Genomic DNA, 17,524 nt, shown 5'->3' with positions numbered 1-17,524 from the left:
GACTCATTCGCTTGGAGGCCAAAACCAGGTAAGTAGAAAGCGGTCGATAGACGTCAGCCAGGGGTCGTCAAACGAGAAACGAAGATCGTCTGTAAAGATTCAAAGAGAAATCTAATTAATCTACATTATAGAATGTCATAGGCTGGACCCTTCCCGAGAACCCAAGCCGTGTCGTCGTCATATTCGCCAGACCAACATTTCTCAAGGCGAGTCCACCATATACCATCAAAGACTCTGCGCCAAATCTAAAAAAACCGTCCATCCTGCCCTACCAGATACTCTTCATTCACCTACACGCGAAGAGCAACCTTCTTGTTCAGGTGTCTGCCAACCACGGAACCGTCCGTGGCCTTGGCCGTGCCGTTCCCAGCAAAGCCGTTGTGAGCGAGCTTGTTGACGGTCTGGCGGGGGACCTCGCCGATAACACCGTCAAGCGCCGTCTCGGCAATGTAGCTGCACAGCGCAACAGGTTCCGAGGGCGCCGAGCCGAGACCGAGGAGGTAGGCAGCGAGGCCGGCGATGTGAGGGCTAGCCATGGACGTGCCAGAGATTGTGTTCTACTCATTCACGCGTCAGTCTTCCAACCTCTCCACAAAGTCATTCAAAAATGCGGGGAAGCAGCATGTAAAGGGGGGCAAACGTACAGTCCTGCCACCGGGCCAGGTGCTCTTAATGCTCGTACCAGGCGCCAGGATATCAACAACGGTCCCAAAGTTGGAGTACTCGGCCAACGCGTCACTACTCGTCGTAGCGCCGACGGTACACACGCTCTTCTCGCTCGCGGGCGACGAAGTAGACGCGTCCGCCGCCTCGTTGCCCGCCGCGACGGCCAGGAAGTGGCCCGCCTGCACAATGGCCGCGGCGGCCTGGTTCACGGCCGTCGAGGTCTGCCCGCCGAGCGACATGTTGACGACGACGCCCTTGGCGCAGCCTGACTGGCCGGCGGCGTCGGTTGTGACAAAGTTCATGCCCGCGATGACGCCCGAGTTGGTGCCCTCGCCGTTGGCGTCGAGGACCTTGACGGCGAAGAGCTTGGTCTTTTTGGCGACGCCGTAGGTTGCGGAGCCGACGGTGCCGGCGACATGGGTGCCGTGGCCCTGGCCATCTGTGTCCGAGTTGTCGGCGTAGTTTGCGAGGAAGGTGGCGCGGCCTTCAAAGTCCTACGGGGGGCCCAGGGGAGCTGAAATCAGCTTTTCAAAAGAACTGGAAAGTGTCTTGGGGTCGCAAGGGGTTGGAGGACTAGACTTACAGGGTGGTCAATGTCGATGCCAGTATCGACAATGTACGCACAAGTGCCCTCTCCGGCGCTCTCATCGTAGCTATACGTGGTCGAACCGGGCTGTGTGTTCGAGAGCCTCGCGATACCCCACGGCGCGTTCCTCTGCGTAGCCTTGATGGTCACGATGGCGTCCTGCTCGATGAAGTCGACGTCCGGGTCGTTCTGCAAGTTCTCGAGCTCCGTCGCGTTCAGCGTGGACGCGAAGCCGCGTAGAAGGGCGGTACTGCCGCTGTCGGGGCCGGCAAAGTTGTAGATGTGGTCGGCGTCGGCCGAGAAGGTCTTCATGACGGTCTGCAGCGCGCCCGTCTTGGCCTCGTTCTTGAGGCGGACAATGTACTTGTCCGCCACGAGGGTGGCGCCTCGCGGCTTGATGAGGGGGGCGGGCTGCGCGCGTCTTGAGGGGGCGGCGACGGCTGCGAGGGGGAGGAGGGCGAGGATCGTTGCGGCGTGCATCATGAGGATGTCTTTATATGCAAGTGGGGTACAGTGAAGAGCGAGTGACTTGTGAAGAGAGAGAGAGCGGGCGGTGTCTTAACGAGTGACTGATATCGTGAACGGTTGAGAAGCCTGGTTGAGTCTTGACGGTGATGCTTGATGAACACGACATTCAAAGTGCAGCAGACCGGCCGTTCTTATACCATTCTTTTCCCCCCGTCTGCGTGACGCATGAACTGTGATCCAAAACACTGCTGTAAGGTTATCTGAGCTGTTTACGAACCGTTCTTTTTTCCCTTTTGCTGTGACCATATCGGGTGCCATCTGTTCTTCCAAGTTGGGCAGGTGGGCAGATCGCAGTCGATGACAGCTCGAAGCCCAGCGAGGCCGCACCCATGACCCGACGCTCTCGTTGGAAGAGACGCATCGTGGGTCCCCCTGGAGCGGTTTGAATTAAAGGAACCCACGGTGAGAAGTGCCGGGGACCAACCAGGAGGCCGAAAGGAGCCTCAAGTCGAGACGCACCAAGTTCACCGCCGGGCCAAGCAGGGTGAAGCGGGAGCCACCACGCAAAGGCCAGAGACCGGACCAACAGGGCTGGCAAGCTGGTCGCCGCGATGCGTTGGTATGCGTATGCGTTGGTTCCATGTCGTGTTGAGCGGACATGGGTGTCGGATGTCGATCCCCCCCTCCCCCTCTGCCCAGAAACATCATCTGCAGATTGCAGACTTGCACCTCCTCGACACGGCAGTGGCTTTGCGGATCAGGCGAGGAAGCCAAGAAGCTAGACCCCCCCTGCTCTGTCGTCGAGAACGAATCCGAGGGGCAAGTTCAACGGGGGAGGCAACGACGAGCCAGCGTTTTATCAGGTCATGGAGAGAGAGAGAGGCATTGCTGCTACTGCGGCCTTCTCTCCTTGATCTCGCAGCATGCCGTGGTCCAATGGGTGGACGATTGGGTTATATCGACTCAGAATTAAGCATGGGCTGGCGGGTCCCATGAACCAGGGGGGGGACGAACCAATCCCGACCGGGAATAGCGAATAGCTTCAATGACTGACCTCTGTCCTCAAGAGGCGGTTTTCAGGGGTCCTGTGCGCTCTGATTCGCTCCGCGCCAGACGCCGCCGAGAAACGAACCGACCTGCGGATCATCGTGTCTCATTTCTTTGTGTAGCCAACCAATGTTTGCTTCTGTCGCCAAAAGATGGTGCGGTTAACGGGGTCGTGCGGGTTAAAGTCTGCCGCGGGAAAAAGAAGCATACTTGAGGGAAGTTTCATCGGGCGGTAGGGACCGGGTTGCGACCGGATGCTGGTACGACGGCTGGGATTTGTTGACGTTGACAGGGTGGTGATTTGCGCATCTTGGTCGACCCGTCGACGTGCTGTCTTATTGCGAATCTTCCATCATGGTACAGGTCTCCTCATCAGATGGTGAACGGACTCTAATAAATCCCCGCGAGCCATGGATTGATAGCCCGTGGAAATTGGGTCGCAGCCAATTGCATCGCGAAACTTGCAGGTGTTTCTTGATGAGATACTTGATGGTCATCTGCCAAGAGGGACAATGTCGCACTTCTGCATCGTGTGATCCCTCCTGGCAAAAGGACTTTTGCTGCGACGGGGATCTAGGCAAAAGTTGGAAAATCCGTTCGATATGAGCTCCATGCCATCATTGGCTTTGGGCAAACGCAGGTTCAATTATATGGATTTCTCCGTGCAGGCTTAACCCACAAGTCGCGATAATACGAGACGGCCGGCCGCTGATTCGGAGTTGCACGTACATTTACGAGGTACGATGTGGGTGGCCGTGATGCCCCGGGGGCCCGGAGCCGCCGATGACTTGCCTCGTAGTCGATCTATCACAACCCAGATAGATTCATGTGAGACAAGATCAGGGGCCAAAGCGAATCGAGCGAAGTGATGCTCACTTCATCATGACGCCGCTGTTCTCCCGAGAAGAATTTGAGGTGCTTCAGGGAAGTACCGTTCACCTTCTTCGCAACCCGCAGTTTTTAGACTCACCTAGGCCACACATAACTCACATTCGCATGCGCAGAGCTAGAGATTTCCCAGGAACATTTTTATTTTTATCCTAGCAAAACGACTGACCGTGGTTCATCTGAAATGACAGACAGGTCCTGGGGTAGAAAGGCGCGTGGGTAGAACTGAGTGATCCGCATCGGAAACATCACCCACGCTTCCGCCAGCACATAACTTCAGGCCTTGACCGCAGGCTGAAGCTTCAAACGGCGGAAACCACCACGGCAAGAGACCTCATTCTGAAGCTCGACCATCCTCTTCTGGTCACCCGTAGGGTCCGCAGAGTCCTCATCAAGAGTCCACTCGAGGAACTCATTGGTGTAGTTGGGCTTGAAGATCTCGTCCAAGACACCCAGCCTCTTGCCATACTTGGTGACCTTGGTCCAGTCGCGCTCGACATTCTTTAAATCGTGCGAGAAGTAGGCAAAGCTCCGCTCAAAAATCTTGCGGTTCAAGTCAGAGCCCATGACGGGCTTGAAGTCGACATACTCCTTCCACGCCTGCTCCGGCGCCTCCAGCACGAAATCCGTCGCCTTCTTGACGGCCCTCATAAACTTGCGCACCTTGTCCGGGTTCTCGGCGATGAAGGACTCGTTGCCAATGTACAAGATGGTGCAGAAGCAGCAGCAGCCCAACTCGGCGAGCTCGTCGATGCGGAGCATCTGCACGTCCGTCTTGGGGCGGCCCTGGGCGGCGAGCCACTCCTCGAGCTCGACCATCTGGACGTTTTCCAGGCCGATGCCGGCGTCAATGGTGCCCTCGATGATGGCCTTGGTGACGTTCATGCCGCAGCGCACGGCCGTGTACTCGTCCGGCGTCATGCCGTAGTGCGAGGTCAGCTCGTCAATCTGGATCTTGCCGAATTCGCCGACGTAGCCGATGCGCTTGTTCTTGAGGGAGCGGAAGTCGGTGGTGATGCCCGAGTCTTTGAGGTAGACGACGCCCGTGAAGGGCTCGTCGAGGAGGCTGCCGATGGAGAGGACGGGGAAGTCGCGAGCCTTGGCCTGGAGATGGGGGTCAGTTCGGTGCCAGGTCGAGCCAGATAAAGGTTGAGCCTACGGCGAGAGTGTGAATCATGGCCTTGAAGCCGAGGTCGACTTTGCCGGTGCCGATGATCTCGGTAACATCCTGTGGTGGGGTCAGCGAGCACTTTACAAATGCTCGGTTGGAAGGTCCATACGCTAGGGTCGTTGGGCTCGAGAAGAGCGACCTTGATGCCTTCATCTTTGAAGTATCCCTTGGCCTGAGCCAGGTACAGCGGAGCGTGGTAAGGCGTAGCATGCCTGACGACTTCGTCAACTCACATTCGTAACAGTCATCACGCGCGGGGCAATCCTAACCAGTTGGTGAGGAAGGTGATCTTGTCAGTCGACATTTTGACAGATCAAGCGTGATGCTGCACGGGTTAGTACACTCAAATCCTCAGTCACCCATGCATGGGGAGGTGGGGGTTTGCCAAAGAAGCATGTCCTTTCGCTGGTATTATCCAGATCAAGTTCACCGGTATTTCTCAGAGCAACTCGTCTACTGTGCCCAAATCCACCCGAGTGCGCCTCTCGATCGATGAAAGATATCGAGAGCGACCAAGGTCTCGAGCCCAGTACATGAGTTGAACACCCGGATGCGTTCTTGTCCTACTTTACCTCGATCTGTAGATGTTTCCATTGCGATAGATGCCATGGCTCTTTGACGCGAGCGTCGTACCAGGTCTTGCTTAGGTAGTTGCTGGTGTGGTATTTTAGGTGAATCTTAGTGAATAGGAGGGCTTCCGTTAACGAGTATGGGTTAAGGAGTTTTGCTGAACAACTGCATGAAAAGGCGGGAGATATCAGGACGATATATGCCTCGTCGGGAGGGGTAAGTTCCTGATCGTTTAGACCTCTGCATAATCCCCTCACTTGGTCGAAGCTAATCATGCATTTCGGCCTGGCTTCCGGCTTCCCGACTAGTCCATGCGTCATTCTTCATTCATCTCGAGTAACTCAGCCAGCGCCAAAAAACGGGCGCTCATAACATGTATCACAGCGAGAAGCATTGCCCGATTCAACGCCTGCGCCCAATCACTCCTCAACTATTCCAGACGACTGCCGATCCTTTCATGGCTCGATCGTATCACAAAAAGTGGTCTTCAAAGCTGAATTCTGCCCGCGAGAACGAACCGGGCCTGAACACGAAGCTGCCATTCGTCGGCGGATTCTCTACAACCGCACCTAGTCGAGGCGCGCACTAGGGCGCGCACCCACAAAACATACTTTGGGTACGTAATGAATGAAGCGTGAGCAAAATGTCTCATTTTCGGGGCTACTCCGTGTTCTGCCACCGTGAACGCCGGGGACTCCGGGATCGGAATCAAGTGGGTGATTCAGGGCCTCCGGTCCCACGCCGAGCCGGCTTAGGCCGATGTTGGCCGTAATTCGGTTGAGTTACAAAAGATAGCCGATGACATGCCGCACGCGTGGTTGAGCTTTGCATCTGTTGCATAAAGTTGGACAATTCCAGGCACCGGTAGGAATTTACCTCAGTACCAGTGTCCCGGAAGCTTGCTATCTTCTTCCCACCGTGTTTTCGAGCATATCTCTCCGAAGTAGCTGTGTGTCTTTGTGGACTCGATACATCAAATTCTTCGGCCAGGAAACCTAGGGCATACTTGCAAGAGCGTGGAGTGTCTTCACTTGAATAACCTCTTGATATGAATGTCAAAAACTGAAGTGATGTCTGTTCATTACCACCGAAATGCAACTCCTCATTACTTCGTCGGCGTCGATGGCGTCGACTCCCGACCAGTGTCTGGCCGTTGCTGGCTCATCTCAATCATCCCAGCCTCATTCCTCGCATTATAACGCTGCTCCTCCATATGCAAATCGTACAACCCTCCCTCCCTTGACACCATCGTATCCCGGTATATCCACAGCGACTTATGTCGAGGCTCGCCAGTCGACCCCTTCTCGCCGGGCTCGCTCGTCGTCGTGCGGTCCCGAATCGCCATCGTCCTCATCACCTGCGCCATCTCCACAGCACCGCCATCAGGGACGACGACCCGGTTCGCCACCAGCGCGGCCGCAATTCCGAGAATGAGCTGGAGCGACGCGGTAAGTATTAAAATTAAGTTGATCAGCCCCCAGTGCGAGACGTTCAGCTTCGTGCCCTTCATCGGCATGGTCCCTTCGACGACGAGATCCGTGTTACTCTCCGCGGCGACGGCGACCACCCCGATGGCGAACCGCGACAGCATGGCCTCCATAAACGCAGTCGTTCCGTTCATGGGCGTGCCGAAGACCGACTCGGAGGGATACATCTGATACTGGAAGTTGGTGTCGTTGACAAAGGACGAGGCGGCGTAGCCCTGCAGTGCGATGCCGGCTGACGCGAGAGACGTGAGGTTGGAGCCGATCTGGTGTTCAGCACGCGTGGCGTTGGCGACCTGGCCGACCGTGATGTTGCAGCTGTAGTACCAGGGGAAGGTATCCGACGCCTCGAACGCCATGACTTGGGAGCACCCTGGCCCGCACTCGGACTGGCTGTAAGTCATGAATGTCGTTTGTTCGGTCCCGCCTCGGAACGGGATGTAAATTTCGTATTTGCCGTCATTCTCGAGGGCCACGGTCACGTTGGTCGTCGTGCCGTCGCCGCCGCTTATCACGGGCCAGGCCGTACATTTGGCCGTGGAGTTGACGCTCCGGTCCGTGGCGACGGTGACCGGGTTGTCATCTGCGTTCGTGATGGACGCCGTCGAGGTTTCGTAAAAGACGTATTTGCACAGCGTGTCTGTGCAGAACATGATGGCATCGCTCGGTACGTGGATCGCTCTGGCCAAGGGGGCATCTGATATATCTCCCGTATCGTACGCTAGAGAGATGATCCCATAGCTTCAAGGTTGATTCACTGTCAGATAGTGCGGGACGCTAGATACGGAGACGAGACCGACCTGTTTGCCGTATACTGGAGAGCACCCAAAGCTTGAGTCTTGGATTTCACAACCCTTTCCGATTCTATGGTCGCCATGTTGGCTATAGACACGTTGCCTGGAAGTAAAAGAGCCCGCTTGTCTGCGACATCTGTCGAATAGCAGAGGCCAATGGCGGCAAGACCTATTTGAGAGCCCTTTACGATCTGGTCAGCAAAGTCACCACACATAAAGTCTCACGCCTCCTTACAATCGTTAGGATAAGCCATCCGACAGCGGCAAGATGGATCGACCATCGTTTCGACCTTGCTGCTAATGTAATCGTGTGCTTCAGGTTGTCGGCCTGCAAAATTAACTCCACCTTCCGCTTCGATCTGTATCGACGACTCAAGATCCACCATCTCAGCTCGGCCACCATGTGGTTTAGACTGCTCGCCACTGCGAGACCGAGAGAGATTGACAGGCCGGTGATGAGGGCGTTGTACTCTCGCTTTGTTGTTTGTGTCATTACCGACTTGTTGGAGTATACCCATATGACGACGTAGATTGAGATAATGATAACCATCGTAATTGCCCATCGTGACAACACCTTCATGAGCACCTTCATGCGAGACTGTCGGGTTGCAGGAAGGCCGCGGAAATGGCCATTGTCGGCATCGTTGCGGAGAATCGAGGCGTTTTCCAACTCATCCTGGGCTGTCAAGGTTGGCAACGCTGGCAAAAGGTCAGCAACCTTTGCACGGATGATGTTGGAAACCTCAGAGACATACTCTGTGCCCTTCTGAAAGGGTAAGGCATCGCGTGAGCCGTCGAGAGAAGAACAGGCCTATCAATGGCTGAGGGGTGGTTCACGTGCACGTGAATGAGTGCCTATGGAGGCATCTACGGCACTTGAAGTTAACCACAAGACACCTTGGACCGAGAAATGTAAGATTTATGTCACGGAGGATAACGCAGGGAGCGACATCTTTAAAGATGTCCCGTGTGGATGTGGATGCGACCCCAAGATGGAGACCAAGTCCAGCCCACTTGGTCCGACTTCTAAATTCCTGAAGGTCGAACAACAGGCCCTCCCGGTTGTACCGAGGACCATTTCGAACCAGCGGCCCCCACTGGGTCCGCCGAGCTTGTCCAAGAGGCTGTGATATTCAAGGGAATCTTGTACACGCAAACTGAGACATTCAAGATCTGGATGGGCACTACGGAGTATAAGACCCCAAGAACTGGCCACTCTCGAACTGCATTTCCACAACAACAAGCATCGTCCGAGAAGTATTCGTACTTACTTGTCTGAGAGGAGTTCTGGCAAACGACAGCGCCTCTAACGACGACGCGCCAAAAATATCAGCCCTTCGGTAGAATTGTGACGGGTGGTCCACCAAGCGCCGACTGACGATTCATGCACTTCCAGGGGTTCCAGGGCTGAGACTCAGGCCTACAACCCTGCCATCTCGAAAACGGGCAACCCGAGATGACATTTTGGCCCTTCTAGGAGATCCAGGAGGCGAAGGACCAGGGACTTTCGTATGGATCCAACTGCCTAATATGGATTAAGCTGAGGTCTTCACCCTAGCGAATGTTCGATGAGTCTAAAGTCTAAACTCTCCTGAAGCCTGGAGGTACTATCCGTACGTGCAAGGAAAGTAGTCCGCCGCCTTTAGCAGGCGTCAAGAGGCACCCCATTCCCAGTGCGCAAGTTTGTGTTCCGTGCCCCCTGAGAATGCTCCAAGCTTTGCTTCTAATCTCAACGAACCCTTTAGCATTCCTCTACACTTGCACACTCGCAGCGTGCGTTCCAACGCAGTGATGTGTCTCATTCATCGATCAGACACGTGCTCGTTCAGCCGCTGACTATGAGAAGAGCACAGTTGGCGCCTCGAATTCCGCCCCAGATCACTCCTGCTTGAGCGACACAGCCACTGCGGCAATGAGAAGGACATGCATGCAGAGGTCACCAACCGGAACACCGCTAAAACCATTAGCCGCTAATCAGGCCTTGACCTGGTCTCGTCGCAGCAAATCTTGCCGCTGTGCTGGTGCCCCGTTCGGACGAGAGAGCCAAGTGGCCGGGCCGTATCGAGGCGGGTGTTTCGCAGGCCGCGCGCACCGCTGACGGGGTTGACCTTGTCCAAGTTGGCCCCATGGGACCGGCCGATGTTATCTGAAATCAGTAATCAATCAGATCTGTTGTAATTATTCAGTCATCGTACTCTGCACCTGCAAATGAGGCACAGAAAGTATGTCAGCAAAGGCGGAACATTAGTCGTTGAATCCGTCCATATTTGTTCAGAGACTCCGTGCCCCGCCCCGTTGACTAAAAAGACGCTGCCGAGTCCCTGAAGAGATGGCCCATTCGTCAATTCCAGTAGCTGTTGTGCTATCTCATCCTTGCATGAGCGCCAGTCGCAATCATCACTACAATACCAGGATGATTCAGTCAGGTGACATGGAAGCGGGGTCAGCTTTTAATCGTCGTTGAGATGTAGCCTGGCGATAATTGCATTCTTGTCAACGTTGTCCTGAGGAAAATGAGCTTTGACAATCCTTGACCAGAAAAAGCCACCAACAGTACTCGTAGCTTTCAGTTATTGTGACTCGGAAATATTTGCGAAAATGAGCTTTCTATGCTTAGTGTGTAAGCAAGCTATTCAACCCGCGTCAAGCGACTCGGCTTTAACCAACATCACGCCAAAGAATCAAACACTCGATGGCTTTCGGGAGGCAGCGTCACGGGACTGCTTCATTTGTTCAAAGTTGTGGAACTTGAGTGATATGCACAGAAGAGGATGGGAGAGCTTGGCTCCCCAATTCTGGCGACCTTTGTCCTTCAATATCGACAGGGAACATTATGAGGGCAAACTCCACCAGATCAGAGTGAGCGTTTTATACCGGGATCCTACCCATATACAGAGCGAATTCGTAACAGACATGCGATTTAGGATGATTCCATCATCAGGTAAGGTTTAATAGTTATAAACGTCCCGGGAACCCCATGGATATTATGACCATGCACTATCTAACACGAAATGTCGATAGAGAGTGAATACGATGACCTCTTTTCACTCGATGAAATGGAAGTCAGCACCGGCTCTTTGAAATCACTCGAGTTAGCTCATTCTTGGTTTCAAAGCTGTTTTCATGGCCATGATCAATGCAGGCGCTTGCCTACCTCCGTCGTCAATTGGCTCCCAACCCGCCTCGTCGACATTGGATTGCAGGGGGAGACGACCTGGAAACTTGTCATCACGTCAGAGGACCTAAAGCTGAAGCAACAAGAGGCACCCCCTCAGTATATGACTCTGAGCTATCGTTGGGGCATTGAACCTCAAAAATTGCTGTTGACATCGCACAACCTGGAACTGTTTCGTCGTGGGAGCCCTGTTGTGCAACTACCGCAGACATTTCAAGATTTGGCTATAATCGCACATCGATTCGGTATTCGATATGTCTGGATAGACTGCTTGTGTATTTTCCAGGATTCCCGGAGTGACTGGGAAAATGAAGCACCCATGATGAGAGACGTGTACACCAATGCAGCTTGCAACATTGCTGCTTCTGCTTCAAGCAGCCCCATCGGTGGATTGTTTCGAGATCGTGTAGCAAATCATGTTCGACCCGGTATCATAACATCCAATTTGGTCTCCCAAGAACCCAAAGAGTTTTACATATTCGATAAAGGATACTGGGACCGACATATTCTGAATGGTGCCCTGCACCAGAGGGGTTGGGTGTTCCAAGAGCGATTCCTCTCTCCTCGGCAAATCTACTTCGCAAGAGACCAAATCATGTGGGAATGCCTGGAGGAGCATAAATGCGAGGGTTTTCCACGAGGTGTTCCACTTTATGAATCCTCAAAGAGCATCAAGCGCCTACTTGCATCAACAAAAAGTGATGAGTCGAAAATTGAAGGCCTCATGCCCTTTGATGCGATGGACCTGTGGATCGACGTCGTCACTGCGTACTCGCGCTGCCAATTCACCTTCATGGAAGACAAGCTCTACGCCCTTGGCGGCGTCGCCAAGCTCTTTCAGGAGGCCACAGGCGACATGTTTCTCGCGGGCTTGTGGCGCTCACGACTACTACACCAGCTTGATTGGTGCGTGTGGACACCCAAGCCTAGGGTCACTAGCAAATACAGAGCCCCTTCATGGTCTTGGGTATCTGTTGACGGGCCAGTAAATTCAACACGACCTGCTCACGGGTTCGATTTCCTGGCGGAGGTGATTGACGCAATGGTAACAACGGTAGCTGGGGGAGACGCCATGGTCAATGTGACCGGTGGATTTATCAAACTGAGAGGGAAGGTATATGCTGCTACTTACAGGCAAAGACCTACAGGCAACGGAACTGTTCATTTCGAGCCCACAGACAAAGGGTTGAGTCCGTTCACATCATGGGTTTATCTTGATGCAGTTGACAACTGTCTGAAAGAAAGCGGTCGAATATCACTCCTACCTCTGAAGAATCAGAGAGTTCGGTGGCAGGATCGTGAAAGTGGTCTCCTTGGTGATACAAATGATGTTACTTGTATCATCTTGGAGAACGTTAGCGATTCTGGAAGTAAGTACCGGAGAGTGGGATGGTTGATTCTTAGAGGAGAAAGAGATCATGGTAAAGAAAGCCAAGTTACTATCGATGATATCTTGCGAGCACATGAGGGTAACCGGGCATGGACTGAGATCACCATCATTTAGATACGGAAAAGAACTCGGATCCTCGTCAACTTGCTGTTTGGCAGCTTCTTCGGTAATCGTGCTCTTTCGTTTGAACCATGATCTGGCATTGACTACCTCAGTCAAAACAGACATGTCAGGCTATATTATAGTGCTAGGCTAACAGAAAGAAGGCATTCCCATTACTTTTTGTTTCCCATGTTCTTGATGTTCTTGCTTTTAGCAGAAGCCGGACAGTTCCTTGAGGCCTGCGATTTGGCAGGTATTGCATGATCGCATTTGTTGTTTTCAAGATAAATCACTCCGAGAATCATGGAAGATAATCGCTACGGCAAACAAGTACATAGCACTCTTCAATTTTGAGTCGAAAGTCTGATAGCGCCCCGATGTTTATTCTTGCTTCTTACACTAGATATTTTACGTTGTGAAATATCTCAACGCCAGAATCTGGTAGTATAGTGCGAATGAACGTGAATGGAACTTTCAAACAAGACTTAATGAGACCTCGAAGCTTGAAAAAGTTCCGTTCATTTTTCCTCTCCTCTGCTCTTTCCTATATTAGGCATGCACTCCGCATTCAGGCTGTCTATCCCTCGCTGCACCTGCATGCAAGTCCTTGAACGATCTGAGAGCAAGAAAACAGCTATCTCGCATGGAATGGCGCTCAGATGTCCCTAGGTAATCTCCTTATACTTCCAGGAACTTCTGCTGTTCAAGCATTACCCAGAACTCTCCAGCATAATCATACTGTTAGTCGTCACAGGTCAACCATAGCTCCCAATGCTCAGGCTGAGAACCATACGCAATACATATCAACGAGCACCGACAAGAGCCACGTTATTTGCCAAGTGTTGTACAAATCTATACTCCAGGAGCCGGTGGCTCATAATCGCTGAGAAAGATGTGTATCTGATCGCGATGGACCCTCCAATACATGTAGACATGAAACAGTCGTCGAGGTGATGTAATCCCTCAGGATCTAGTTTAATGGAGGCGCCGAGCAGTTCGGTCCAATCGTCTCTAATACAACCCGCCACACAATCTTGATCAAAATCATCTATCTCTGACCGGAGCTTGCGCAGATCATGCGGCGGAGTCCAGCTCGATCCGATAGCTAAAGAAAAGATAAGTATCACAAAGCGAGGTATCGAGCGAGAGGTTTGTATTATAGCAAGTAGGTTAATTCAACTGAGAGAAGCCCTTATACAGGAACGCGGATCTACATATTGTACAGTAGGTATTGCACGTGTATTAGAAGGAGAATGCTTCCAGAGTAAGCCAGACTAGCAGAGCTGAGGTGGTCATCAGTGAGATCGAATGGAGGGGCATCGGGGCATGCCTTCTGTCATTGAACCTAGATTGGACGGGTGCACATCTTAATTATGTCGTGTTCTTACCATATAGAACGGCTTCTAAGAGTCAGAGGTCGGAAACAGTCATAGCGATAAACACATCGCATGTTGGCATTCACGAAGAGTCGTGCTATCCAGAAGGAACAATTCCTAATCAATCATCCTCCAAGTTTTTATTGCTTTTATGCAAGAATCCTAAATATCGTCCATGTTCTGTTATTGCTATTTGTATTATCTTCTTTTTTGTCGTTCTTGTCATTGTCGCTGTTGCCCTGTGATCACAATCCGCCCGAATGGCAAACTCCAGTCTTCATCAAAAACAATCCTTGAGTTGGTTGAGCAAAGTCCTTTAGCCATCAATGTCTAGAGCTGTAAGTCTCCAAGAGAAATGCAGACGCCTTCTCCGCCACTGCATAAACAGTGCTCAGTATGTTACCTCGCGGTATTATCGGGAAAATACTGGCATCGCAAACACGAAGGTTCGTCGTGCCTCGTACGAGAAGCTCCCCATTCACAACGCCATCTTTCAAATCGTCCTTCATCATTGCGCATGTGCCACAGAGGTGATAGTTCGTAGCACCGAAACCTCGAATAGCCTCCTTGATCTCTTCTATAGTCTGAGGTGCAGCCGCTGTTGGAAGACGGTTGCCGCCCTTTCTCTGTAGGCCACTGAGCGCGTCCTGGGCCCACAATCTTTCAATCTGCAAAACATGACGCGCGAGAATCTCAACGTCGAGGGGATGCGACAGATAAGCGCAGTCTATATGCGGTTGATCATGCCAGTTTGGAGTCTCGATATGACAAGATCCTCGACTGTAGGGATGAGAGAGCATAGCTATTATGGTCATGTAGTTGCCTGGGGCAGGGTTGGCGCGGCTGGTGTATCTTTGAATTCTGGTCGTGAATACAGTAGCGCTGGCCTCATGGTCGTCTAGAATCATCCGGTCGATGAATTCGTATTGTAATTTGGTAGCTTCGTCGCCAACATGAGCTGAACGTCGAAGAAGCTCCCTTAGCGCGGTCTCTTCGCTTTGCGAGTTGAAGAGCTGCAGGGGCCAATGAGCGAAACTGTACGCCGCCCCTTCTGCCAGAGGACCAGTTCTATTCTCGTCATACTCTGCGCGTTGAGCTGCGGCAACTTTGGGATCTCGGACGGAGATGTCCATCGTTGCAATTTCAGGCCTCACCTCGACACTTGGTCCAAAGTTGAGATGATCTTGAAGATTTTCTGCAGCGCTGCAGTCAGCATGAGTTACACAAGTCGCATCTTGTCAGTACATGCATGCACTTACCCCCAACACCAGGCAAGTTGACTAAACACTGGATACCCAAGGGCTCCAGAATCTGTTGGTTTCCAATTCCAGACTGCTCAAGAATCTTGGGGCTACCCACGGCGCCTGCGCAGACGATGACTTCCTTGTTCGCTCTGACAAGGAATGATCGTTGCGCTTTCTCGTAGATGACGCCAACCGCACGTAGTCGTCCCTCATTGCCGTGAGCATCATCCTCAAAAACGATCTTCTCGACCTCTGCTCCGGTAATGACAACCAAATTCTTTCGGTTCAACGTCGGCTGGAGGTAAGCGTTCCCAGCGAAGCTTCTCACGCCCTGGCCAGGGCGGCTATCGATTGCATTGGTGGTTGTGAAACCCCCCAGCGCTTCTCCAGATGGACCATCAGCAACAGATGTTGCGCCCAAGTCCTCGAAAACATCTTGCCAGGCCTTTTGTAGAATGTGCAACTCTTTCGGTGAAGATGCTTGTATAGGCCCTTCGTTTCGGAGGCCCTGTTTTGAAATGCTCTGAGCCTGCTCTGTCTGAAATGCGCGGTAGTAGTTTCTCATCTTCTTCCAGCCCCATCCATCATCTCCCGATATTTCGGCCCATGCCTCATGCATAGCTTTGTTTGGAAATACTAGACTATGGGAGTTGATTCCACTGCTTCCTCCAAGCATCTTGCCTCTGGTATGCTGAAAAACACGTCCGTTCAAGCCTTTCTGCGGAGAGGATTCCGAGCACCAATCATAGTTCGGATCTCCAAACATTCTTCGGCTGAGCAGGGGTGTCGTGACCTTTTCATCGTCGTTACGATCGCTTCCAGCCTCCAGTAGAAGGACTCGCAAGTCTTGTCGGATGGAGAGTCGGGAGGCAAGCACGCATCCGGCTGTGCCACCGCCGATGATAATCACGTCAAAATCCTTGATCTCCATTTTGCCGGTAATGAGCCTCGATCTGTTTTGTTCCTTCGCAAAGGGCTTGGGAAATACATCAATTTTATTCTTATTGCCGCACGATGCATCATGGTAATACATGACGACGTGACTCTAGGCAGCAATGCCATTTGTGACAATTTATTGGCTGCAGAAAGCAACTAGATCCTTCGCAGGGGTCTTGATGGAGATCTTATCTTTTAGATCAAGAAGGTCACATTCCACGTTGTCAGCAGGCGTTGCGGATTTGCTAGATTCATGCATGTTGAGCGGCATATCTGATCAAACTGGCAAGCCTTATTTGCTATTGCTGCTCGGAGAATGAGGTGTTCTCACTCAACTCTACCCGAGATGGGCATCGTGCGAGCAGGATCGACTCGTGCTCTGCAATTACGCTGCAATCTTGACATCGTCTGGAAACGATTTACAAGGGCTTGGATATCTGTGTTGGGATGATTGAAAAGTGGAGACCTATCAGAATCACGTGTTTACCAGTATAACTCTTTGCTTCCGTTACCGGTTCATATTTACCAACAGTTATGTCGTATATATGCCACTCATTTACAAACTCTAGATGTTCCAAGTTTTCAACCCGAGGAGATGTAGTACCTGCAGTTGGGCTAGCCTTTAAACCACAATATTCCGGATCCTATATATTCTCCAATTGCAGCCGTTTGCCATCGCCGATCCGTCACTCAGATGACTGGTTGAAATGCTCCGTTAATCGCTGAAATGGCGAGCCATATCAGAAACACTCCAAGGACAGAGGTTTGGACCACTGAGGCCATGTTCTCTTGGCTCGCTTGGTCATCAAGGCCATAGTTAAGAAACGGCGACTCCACCATCAAGAACACTCCAGTTTGGCCCATTGGTCAATAGACAGTGCCAGGCTGCATGCAATTGTTTCTACATGTATCCGTACTGCATGTTTATTCTGTGGAACAATCCGTAAAGTCCTCAACAGACCTGGGCCTCTGTCACAAAACGAAACCTATGGAGAACTCTGACCGACTGCTGGCGGTGCTCTACCCCTGATGTGTCAGAAAGAAGCAATGATCTGCCGGCCTAGACCGGGGAGGGATTGCAGATTTGACTTTCCTTAGCCATTGCATCTTCCACAGTCGAGAGCAAGTAAGCTTATCCGTACTGCCTAGCGGATTTGACCGTTGTTGCAGGTCAACGCTCCGGCATGGGGTCAATTCCAGGGGAAATGACTCGGGTCAGGGGTAAGTCACGAATCGCTGCTCGTTGGCTCGTCAGGTCAAGCGAAGCTTTCTAGGACCCCTTCCAGACAGAAACTTACCGCGAAATGGATGTTCGGCATTTTCACCATCGGAGAGGGTTAACTCGTCGACCCCGGGATTCGGCAACTGAGTTTGGGACACATGCCTTTCGAGCATGCCATCGACCCGAGGCCAACGTTGACCACCCCCACCTTGTTCTTGTCTCCTTGGCGATGAAATCGGCAATTACCCTCCCCCCTCTTCCCTGACTTCCAACTGATAAAACACCCGATGATCAATCATTCCAACTCCTCTTCCTCGCATTCCGTGAAAGATGGTTGGGCTGAGCCGGCACCCACCACACCGGCGGGCTGGGAGCAGACGCGGATAGTGACGGAATGAGAAAACC

The 17,524-nt window shown here is 52.3% G+C and overlaps 5 protein-coding genes across 5 annotated transcripts; 1 reads left to right on the top strand and 4 right to left on the bottom strand.

Moving 5' to 3' along the window:
* Positions 1-290: 290 nt before the first annotated feature.
* On the bottom strand, positions 291-1,735 carry CORC01_10316 (subtilase; the record flags this gene model as incomplete). The annotated part of the gene is made up of 3 exons (XM_022621944.1): positions 291-557; positions 645-1,160; positions 1,250-1,735. The coding sequence occupies 3 exons, from the start codon at positions 1,733-1,735 to the stop codon at positions 291-293; spliced, it is 1,269 nt and encodes a 422-aa protein (XP_022471551.1).
* Positions 1,736-3,931: 2,196 nt separating this feature from the next.
* Positions 3,932-5,130, bottom strand: CORC01_10315 (uncharacterized protein; the record flags this gene model as incomplete). Its single annotated transcript, XM_022621943.1, has 4 exons — positions 3,932-4,759; positions 4,815-4,883; positions 4,936-5,038; positions 5,096-5,130. The coding sequence occupies 4 exons, from the start codon at positions 5,128-5,130 to the stop codon at positions 3,932-3,934; spliced, it is 1,035 nt and encodes a 344-aa protein (XP_022471550.1).
* Positions 5,131-6,501: 1,371 nt separating this feature from the next.
* On the bottom strand, positions 6,502-8,457 carry CORC01_10314 (uncharacterized protein; the record flags this gene model as incomplete). Its single annotated transcript, XM_022621942.1, has 4 exons — positions 6,502-7,621; positions 7,681-7,856; positions 7,910-8,373; positions 8,430-8,457. The coding sequence occupies 4 exons, from the start codon at positions 8,455-8,457 to the stop codon at positions 6,502-6,504; spliced, it is 1,788 nt and encodes a 595-aa protein (XP_022471549.1).
* A 2,714-nt stretch (positions 8,458-11,171) lies between these two features.
* Positions 11,172-12,120, top strand: CORC01_10313 (uncharacterized protein; the record flags this gene model as incomplete). Its single annotated transcript, XM_022621941.1, has 2 exons — positions 11,172-11,963; positions 12,091-12,120. 2 exons carry the CDS (start codon positions 11,172-11,174, stop codon positions 12,118-12,120), a joined length of 822 nt encoding a protein of 273 aa, XP_022471548.1.
* A 1,920-nt stretch (positions 12,121-14,040) lies between these two features.
* CORC01_10312 (choline dehydrogenase) lies at positions 14,041-15,892 on the bottom strand (the record flags this gene model as incomplete). Its single annotated transcript, XM_022621940.1, has 2 exons — positions 14,041-14,912; positions 14,977-15,892. 2 exons carry the CDS (start codon positions 15,890-15,892, stop codon positions 14,041-14,043), a joined length of 1,788 nt encoding a protein of 595 aa, XP_022471547.1.
* Between the last annotated feature and the right edge of the window lie 1,632 nt (positions 15,893-17,524).

The sequence above is a fragment of the Colletotrichum orchidophilum genome, assembly GCF_001831195.1.
Source record: "Colletotrichum orchidophilum strain IMI 309357 chromosome Unknown Scaffold_101.1, whole genome shotgun sequence".
Lineage (NCBI taxonomy): Eukaryota > Fungi > Ascomycota > Sordariomycetes > Glomerellales > Glomerellaceae > Colletotrichum > Colletotrichum orchidophilum.
This window is presented reverse-complemented; position numbering and strand designations above follow the sequence as displayed.